At 38.0% G+C, this 9,643-nt stretch overlaps 1 protein-coding gene across 1 annotated transcript; it reads left to right on the forward strand.

Moving 5' to 3' along the window:
• The first annotated feature begins 1,135 nt into the window (after positions 1-1,135).
• LOC113765630 (mediator of RNA polymerase II transcription subunit 4-like) lies at positions 1,136-2,618 on the forward strand. The gene has a single exon (XM_027309868.1). It carries the CDS (start codon positions 1,136-1,138, stop codon positions 2,366-2,368), a length of 1,233 nt encoding a protein of 410 aa, XP_027165669.1. The 3' UTR covers positions 2,369-2,618.
• Positions 2,619-9,643: the final 7,025 nt, after the last annotated feature.

Consider the following 9,643-nt stretch of genomic DNA (forward strand, 5'->3'; position numbering starts at 1 on the left):
GTCCAATAAATGGTAGGCCTGATTGCCAAGAATTTGCAATTTGTTAAGATAAGCTCCAGGTCTATTAGGAATATCATATGCTGAAGAATTCTTTTAGCATCTAGCGGCAACTTAAAGCATGCAATTTCGATCTAGACAAAAATTAAGTAAAAGAAGTTTGGTAGGGATGGGATGGGTTGGGTGTTCACAGAGAGGGAGTGCAAGTGAGAAGTCCCAGCCTCCCCGGTCCCAATCCTCCCACTCACACTAAAAAATTTTTTTAAAAAAATGTAAAAGAAATTAAACCTCAAGAAAGGAATAGTACAACAATATGTGCTTCACTGATAACATCATGAAACTTAAGTGAGCATGAGAAAACTGCCTTTGAAAAACATGTCTCACATTCACATGGCGTAGGACAGATAAGGAATTAGGAAGATACGACTTGATTAGTGGATGGATATAAACCTTACTATATTTTTCTTTTATCATATACATCAATTGTCTTTGCAATGTATTTAGTTCGTTGCAATAACTTGTACAGAAAGAAGAAAAAGTTTTCTTTGGACTCAATAGACTAATTTCTATGTATTTGAATTTCTTTGAGTTCCTTGCAATCGACTAATCATTTCCTTTTATTGTGTTTGGCATAGGCGCTGGTAAGGAACAAGGCCTCTTGGGACATAATCGGAATTTATCCCTATAAAAGGAAAAAATCAAAGCACAAGTTGGGAAATGGGAAAAAATCAAATATTAGTAAATATGTTTCCTCAAGTTGATATTTAATGAGTTGCTATTACTTTGGATGTGGAATTGATGAACAAAGCAGCCAGGAGGCATAGATGCATAAAATTGTTGATGGATACAAGTCCTTTAAAGTTGCATTCTCTTCCCCTTTTGTCTTAGCTCTTCTATATGGCAAATTGTTGATCAAAATCAACTGAAACAAGCATTCTTTTGCCTTGAATGATCTGGTTCTATCAGGACCAATCTATTTATACTTTTTCTTTTTTTTTCCCTCTAACAAAGCCAGTGTGGTGCCTTGTTCTATTTGGATTCTACTTGTGGTTAGATTGTACTTAATTGAATTCACTTGTAATTCTTTTTTCTTTTTTTGATGATTTAGGTTTTGCTGAAGGTGAAACCAAGTGCAAAAATGCTCCAGAATGTTCCACATCAGATTGTGCAATCTCCGGCTCGGCTAGGCTTACCAAATCCAAATTCACCTTCTCTTCAAAACGCTACTCCGGCTAAGTTTGCCTCCCAAGCCCAGCAATCTCATCCACCCAATCAACAGTCAAATGCATCAAGCATTATTCCAACTTCTTCAACACTTCTTCCTCTCCTTCCCCCTCTGCCAAGAGCTCAGTCTATTCTTCTGCAAATGTCCTTACTTGCCTCAAGACTCTTTGATGTCTCACCTAATAGGTCGCATTGGATTAGCGCATTTCGAGGTTCCCTGCCCTCCTTCTTGTCTTCCCAATCCCAACCTTTGACATCAACTGCACCAGATTCTTATCCTTCTTCCTCCAAAGAAATTCTCGCTCTTTTCACAAACCTTCAAACTCAGCTATTTGAAGCTGTTGCAGAGCTCCAAGAAATTCTTGATCTTCAAGATGGAAAACAGAAACTCTCGCATGAAATCAGGTCAAAAGATGCTGCAATTCTTGCACTTGCAAGCAAGCTCAAAGAAGCTGAGCAGGTTCTTGACAACCTTGTGGATGATTACTCGGATTATCGCCGTTCAAAACGGTCCAAGTCAGAAGATGTTGCAGAAGATTCTTCAACCACCACTGTGGCATCTCAGCTGAAGCTTTCTGATATATTGTCATATGCCCATAGGATAAGCTACACTACTTTTGCACCACCAGAATTTGGTGCTGGACAGGCTCCTCTCCGTGGGGCACTCCCACCTGCTCCACAGGAGGAGCAAATGCGGGCATCCCAACTGTACGCTTTTGCTGATCTCAATGTTGGTTTACCAAAAACAGATGAGGATAAGAAGAAAACTATTGAGCCATTGATCGAAACTCCTGTTGGGCAACCAGCAGAGCCAAATCCACTTGCCAATCTTGCTGGAATGCAGGGTCTGCTTCCACCTAATATTTCTGTGCCATCAGGATGGAAACCTGGAATGCCCGTGGAGTTGCCCAGTGATCTACCAATTCTTCCTCCACCTGGTTGGAAACCTGGTGATCCAGTGGCACTGCCCCCATTGGATTCTCTTCCTGTACCTCCTAGAATTGAAGAGCAACAACCTCAGCATATCCCCCCTCCGATGCTTACAAAGGCACCCGAGCCTATACAAGTTCGGCATGTGCAGCTTGACATTGACGATGACAGTAGTGATTATAGCAGTGATGTTGGTAGCTCTGACAGTGAAGATTAGTCCTTAACTCCAATGCTTTTATGTCATTGTAAATTCTGAAATGCTGCGTAGAACATCTTTCAAAGAGGATTGAAGTTGCTATCTCTAGCCTGTACTTTCTGCTGATGAAATTGAAGTTTTACTAGAATTCTGCAATTCCTCAAAGGTTGTCTAACTGTGTTTGCATACCTAGAATATCCTTTCAAGTTGCTGAACATTTCTCGCAATCCGTTCAAGTACTGGTTTTGATTGTAAGGTTATTGGAAGCCTGGTTGAGTGAGTATGATCTTATAAACTTTTGTGATAGTTGATCATCTTCCGGACAATCGTATATATTGTTGTGTCTTCTGCAAGATAAGGAACGAATGAAAGTAGAAAAGCTGCTTCTTTCCTCAGTCAATACATCTAAGTACTTCTTGTTTTGGCAGAAAGGTGGGAATTTACGTAGGTTACTCCATACATCCTAACATAGGAATATTGTACTCAGGTTCGCACTACTCAGTATAAGGGTAGCTATTAGTGTAGCTGTAAACATTAAAGTATTTTCCACCATAGTCGCTCTAGAATCTTGATGCTTGATTGACAAACGTTTGTTAAATGAGATGTAAAAGTTATCAATGAATATGTTGTCATCGTAAACATTGGTTGCTTTGTCATCGTATAGGATATAATTTGATTGATGCACCTGAAATCAATGGGCTCTCCTCCTAACTCGAAGGAACTTGCAGCTGGCTGCTTTGAGGTCGCTTTTCTCTTCTTTTACACCTTGCAAGTCATGCCCAAAAACCCTGTTGCTGGAGTTGAATAAAAGACCAACAACAAACTCAGCATATCTCAATTTCTCAAGTCCTTATCAATCATGAATCATGATTCATCTCAACTCTAGCGCACAGCTGCCTGCCTGCAGATGCTAGGGACTATAGAAAGTAGAAACTGATTATCAATCATGAATCATGCAGTGAAGACTCGAGACTGAGCTTTGTCCTCGGTCCTTGCCACATTCTACTGGTTAGATGATCATCAACAAACATATTCAGAGCAACCCCCAAAATCAGCTTGCTTTGACGCTTAATCCAAATCAACAATTTGTTGGCTCTGATTGCAACACAATAATAAATATCTTTCTCATGGTAACCTTATCTATTAGCTATTGAATAAATTTGTAATTCATCAATTCCATTTCTTTTCGCAGGCCTGCCATATTTTTCTCTGAGTTGGGATGTAAAAAGAGCTCAGCAAATCATGCTTGTTCAGATTCAGCTTTTCAGCTGTGTACCTGCATACTTCCTGCGCTTGGTTAACATGTAGCATAAGAAATCCTAAGCTTCAATATCATTTTACTAGTGGATCACTCTCAATTGCTCACTAAATTGTTAATTTGTTGCTGCTAATTATCATGCTACATCATTAGGCTCTTACCAAGATTATTTTTTCCCTTCCTCAGGTAAATACTTACTAGTAGTAATTACATCGGGTATGGAGTTAGTTTCCTCCTATTCTCTTTTTCTTGGGTTTTGCTTACATTGATTTGTCCCATGGATTTTGCTTATGAATATGTCTTTTTGGGATGTATGTTCTTCTGGGATTCTCATTTGTCTTTACATTAATTTGTTATAGCGGTCAAGCACACTAGTTTTTTTCTCCCCCTTTGATTTTGGTCTTGAGTTGTCCCAGGACGATTTGGCTGCAAATTTTCATTCACTGATGTGAGAAACTCATAACTTTAACCTATCTGATTTTCCCATGCTTTACATTACCCAAACCAAGAGCGATTAGTTGGCGATTTTGTTTGTAGAATCTAGCACTAGTTAAAATTAGCTTGAACAACCACAGGTTGGCTTCCTTTTTTTTTCCTTTTTTTTTTGTTTCTTGGTTTGTCTTCTTAAAGTACAATATGGAAGCAGTGCTTTCAGATTCGAATCAGACCAGTCGATCAAACTGATCGAACCGAGAACCGGCCAGACATCAGTCCGAGCTAGTTAAAAAACTCGGATTTAAATTGTGTTGCCTTGAAGCAGTAAATAGCAACTTTTTTAGTTATTAGTGGCTGAAATTTTAAGAAATAGTGAAGCTTGTCTGACGGTTGAATAGTCGGTCAAGTGTTGCCTTGAACTTGATTTATCTTCTAAAAAGAGCTACTTGTCGAAACAATGGGCAACTGCTATTTTTTGGTTCACTTGGTATGTAGTAACCGAAGGATGAAGTTGCATATATTCATTTTTGTATGTGGTTCTTGAAATTACTTGTTCATCTGTAGTTAGCAAATCGGAATATTTTCAGGTTCTCTTAGCTGTTGAGTTAGTTCTTATGCCCTAGTGGATTGTGGATCTGTTTAACAATGTTACTAGTAGATTACATTCATTCTTTAATTCTCTAATGCAACTCTGTGTTGTCGCACAGTTATTTGAGTGCCAGAGATCAGATGAATTGCCTATAGACATGCTAAGGAAGTTTTCCTGTGTATGAGTAACTAAGAACACAAGCTATTCTTGCAATCTAGTGATGGGGCAGTCCTTTAATTCAAGGTTATTGAATGGTTGATGGCAAAGACACCAGGTTAATACTCTCCTTTTATTGGTTCATCTTAATGTTGCATAAAATTCTCTAGCCTGTCATGAGATGTATATCATTTTGAGTCTTTAAGATGAATTAGGTTAATGGACGGTGAGACTGTCAAAATTTTATATGGAATTCTGATGGATATCATTGAATCAGGAAGTAAATTTTTGAGAGGAAGGCTCACGTTATTGGGAGTACATGTCATTTGGACGGCAATCTCCTGGTGGAAAAGACTGTCCATGCCTTGAAGTGGAATCGATGAATAGGCAAAAATCTTCTTCAAGTACTTAGTTAAGAATGAATAGGCAAGTCAAACACCTTTATGGTACTTTTGAACACACTGAATTAGAAATCAATGAACAAACAGATAAATACAACCAAAAAAAAATGAACACCTCAAAGTATTTTGTTAGCTTACTATAGATAAACAAGTAAACTTCAAGAACCAGCTACAAGGATGATATGCAATGTTTTAAAACCCGGACCGTTAATTGAACCGGTGAAATGAAAGGGTCGAGGTCCAACCGGTCGGACCGGTTCAACCCCGGTTCAATAAATAAGTAAATATATATATATATAGACACACACACCTATGCACAAAATAAGATATAAATGATAAACCACAATTAAAATAAGAGCAATATCATAGTTATCCAACTTACATGTCCAATTGTCTAAATATTAGAATTAACAAAAAAAACAATACAAGTGTAAAAAACAATCAAAGGTCCAAACAAGTCCAATTTTTGATGCTTTTATAATCTTCTTCGTCATTCTGAGACAATAAAGCTTCAAAAAAAGCCATCTTGACAAGTCGTCATCATCATCCAAGACCAATTTATGAATCACTGACAAGTGATAAAAGTATAAAATCATATTAGTTTCATCACACCAACTAATACAAATCTTAAAAATAAAAATAAAAGAGTACAAATAATTCTACTACCACTGCCAGCATCCATCCTAGTTGAGATATTTAAAAATAATTAGTGATTCGGGACACATTATAGTGGATCAATTGTAAATTTAAATGATTTTGATGCAATGCAATAATTTTAGTAGAATCAATGATGCTTAAGACTATTCGTATTTGGGAACTGAAACTGTCACCAAAAGAGATTTAAAGACATCAAATATACTTTTAAATAATTGTGGGAACTGAAACTGTCACCAAAAGCTTCTTGAGGCTGTTAAGTATCTTCATGATAACTGGGTTTTGCACAGAGATTTAAAGACATCAAATATACTTTTAAATAATTGTGGTGAGTTGAAGATCTGTGACTTTGGATTAGCACGTCAATATGGAAGCCCTTTGAAACCATATACTCACTTGGTGGTTACTTTGTGGTACAGGTTACTTATGATTCACTCATGGCCAACCCACCAAGTAGTTGGTTCATAGGACCATCTATTTAGGAAATGAAATTCTGCCATATCCCTTTTAATGTTGAAAGCCAAAATCCACAAAAGAACAAGAAAATGCTCTCAGATTGTTACAATTGCCTCAAAGAATACTAAACCTCGTTCTACGTTTAGTGCCATTAAATAAAGGAAAGCTGGTTACAATAACTTAGCACTTGATCTGATTAAGCATATATGAAAGCAGCTATAAGCTTATAACCAAGAAGACAATACAAAATTGGCCAGTCGCCTTCCCCATGACTGCCTGCCTTAGACAAATTTCAGAACAAATACACCAGGCAGAAATGGTCTTGACCACCCAGCATCCAGAATTACAAAATGATTGCTTGAATTAAATGATTAAAGCTTCCAATTGCAAGAACGATTGTTTTCAATCCCTCTTTATTCGTGTTTACTTTGAATTTATCAAGAATACATCCAATTCACAGTTCTTTCAATACTGTCGCCTGCATAACTTGGTTTCTTGCTACTAGTACCCATTTTTCCATTTGGTAGCTGCATTTGCCCTTGACTCATATCAGGAAGCTGTTTATGGGCAGCGCAGTTATGACACAATCTGGCCTGGGTTTTCGAAGCTTCCTGGGGTCAGTGTTAACTTCGTCAAGCATCAGTAAGTATCTATTTCGTGTTTATCATAGTTCGATGCTAATTTATGGTGTTCATGTTTCCTATTGTTTTCCCAGGCTTCCAGCTTTGGGTGATTCTGGTCTGGCTTTCTAGCCTTCGTTCAGTTCGTTGGTGACAGTTTTAGCTCCCAAATAAATGATGCTTAAGACTATTAGTAGAATCATGTTTCGCATGCAAATTTCATTACCGAATATGAGGAAGTACCATAAACCAATTCATGGTTAAAAAAAGAAGATAGAAGCGCAGCAGGCGTATGAAGTAAAATACCTGATGTAATATAGCAAGAACGCCAACTACAGCCCAGATGAGAACGAAACCTGGAGCTGTGACTCCAACTATCACAGGTACCTTGTTGCTTTTCTTCTTCTTGCCACCCCCAGAAGACCTGGCTGCCAGACTGGTTATCGCCCAAATTCCTGGAGGAAAATATAACGGGAAGAAATTGGGTATTGATCGATGAGCAAGTGTGGAAATAGCACTGGATCAAGATTGGAGTTTGGAGAAGGGATTAGGGACGGCAGGCAATTTTGACAATTGCAGGGAAAGTGGGAAGACCGAAGCGGCGAAGCGGCGCAGCGGCGCAGCGAAGAGGAAGAGTGGAAGACTGATTCATGAAGATTGAAGAGTGAACCGGAGATTAGGTTTAGATAATTTCGGTCAAAATTCAGTCAATTTTGCCAAGAATTTAAAAACCGCGGTTCACGGTTCGTTCCGGTTTAAACGGTTTGTACGATTTTTTACGGGTTTGACCGGTTCTTGGACCAAGTCAACACAGGCTATGAACCGGACCGGACACATGGGCGGGTCGCGGTTGAACCGGTCGAACCGGCCGGTCCGGTCCGGGTTTGAAAACATTGATGATATGTAACTTCATTAGCATAACCTATGAAATAAATAATAGTAGACTTCCATTATCTTCACTAAGAGCTCCATTGGGAAGAAATATGAAGAAACTGCTTTAAGGCATGACTTAAATATCAAGTAATATAATTTATTGACTTTATTTTTTGAGGTATCTTGCAAATTCAGTTTTTTCTTTATCTAATGAATTCTTACAAAATGAACTGTGTGGTTTTCGAAATTGAAATTGCTTAGAAATTTTGGGAAGGATTTTGTTACCATAAATGCTGCTGCAATCCTCTATCAGCTTTATCATTTTGCTTTTAATCTGTTTCTTGCTGTTTATGTTTTTGTGGACTTTTGATTTTGTTCCTCAATCTATGGGGACTATTTCTATTGAAACAGGTTGTCTTGAACAAAATCTAGAGTCCTGATACATTGTTTAGATAGCTTGATCACTTAGATGAAGTTTGAATTTGGCTATATTGCGGGTGCAAAAGGGTTTCTGGCCTCAGTAACCTGATATTAATCTATTCATGACAAATTTGGCACAACCAAAAACATTGAGATGCTGGGTTCCAAGGAACAACAGTCAAGTTTAATAAATTAGAATAATTTAGCTAGCTACTTATCCTCTTATATTCATGTTAGTATTAACTACTCAAGATCTAAATCTACGCTTCATTCCTTTAAGAAGTAAGTGCTTAGTCATGTTGTTATCTTCTAAGAATTGAATGTTACAAATTTTTCTTACTTTGTTGGTGCCTGATGGTAGCTACTTTTTTGCTCAAAGGACACTCTGTGAACAGGAGAGTAATTGCACATATTGAGGAACCTCTTCTATATCTGGTCTAGTTCAAGACCTCCCAAGATTTAGGTCTTGACTGGCCTAGTTCAAGACCTCAATCACAGTTGCACTAGAAAAAGTAAGCAGAAAGCTTCCTTTGTTGGAGGGATTTATCTGGGCTCTCTCCCAAGAGGAAGATTCTTGCACTTTAATTCCATATAGAGAACGTTAAATTACAATTCACCATGAGTGTAATGCTTTCTACAGTGGTGTATGCTTACTATGCAGCTCCTGATCTGATGCCATTTCTTCCCGTGGTTGTAGGCAGTATTGAGTCTAGTTTGAGAGTCTACTCTCAGATTGGTAAATCGTGAAAGAACATATGAGGCTGACAGCGACAGATCATTCTAGCTAGCTACAGGGATTCTCCTGCATCAGGTAGACTTCCCTTTGTGATGAAAATTCTCTGGTTTTAGAAAATTTGTTTGACTTTTGTCAATACTGCTGATTTCTTTATGGCTTCGTGAATTTTCATAAACAATAGAATTAGTAAGATCTTCTTAAATTGCCAATTATTTTAAACTTGTCTGAAATTTTGAATCTTCCACCCATGGTTTTCAAGGTTAAATAACAGAGCTATGGATGAGCAATACATGGGAAAGCTACTGGTCGGATTTTTAAGTTGTGGTATGTCCTTGCTCCCATAATCATGCATCTACTTCCTAGGTCTATTACTTCCACTTTTCTGGAGTGTATTTACTATTGCACTTAGCCTAACAGATACCAAATTTATTTCCATTTAGATGACAACTGCTGCAAATGAGGCTAGCCATCCCTTTTAAAGAAACATAGCCTAGTCGAATTGAGAAGCTTTCATCTGTTGAAGGGTTCTAAGTTGGCAAATGCAAAAAGCTTGAGTGGTAATCCTTCCACCAATCCACCAGAAGGCTTGAGTGGATATAGGATGCGTATCTTTTGATTTATAGGGAAGATGATGTCACAAGGGGAGCTGCCCCAACACTGAGTGATGCAAGAGCTATGAGATTTTCTACTTTGATCAT

Source organism: Coffea eugenioides, chromosome 3 (assembly GCF_003713205.1).
Source record: "Coffea eugenioides isolate CCC68of chromosome 3, Ceug_1.0, whole genome shotgun sequence".
Classification (NCBI taxonomy): Eukaryota; Viridiplantae; Streptophyta; class Magnoliopsida; order Gentianales; family Rubiaceae; genus Coffea; species Coffea eugenioides.

Coding starts and splice junctions, on each gene's coding strand:
- LOC113765630 (XM_027309868.1), top strand. CDS start 1,136: ATGCTCCAGAATGTTCCACATCAGATTGTGCAATCTCCGGCTCGGCTA.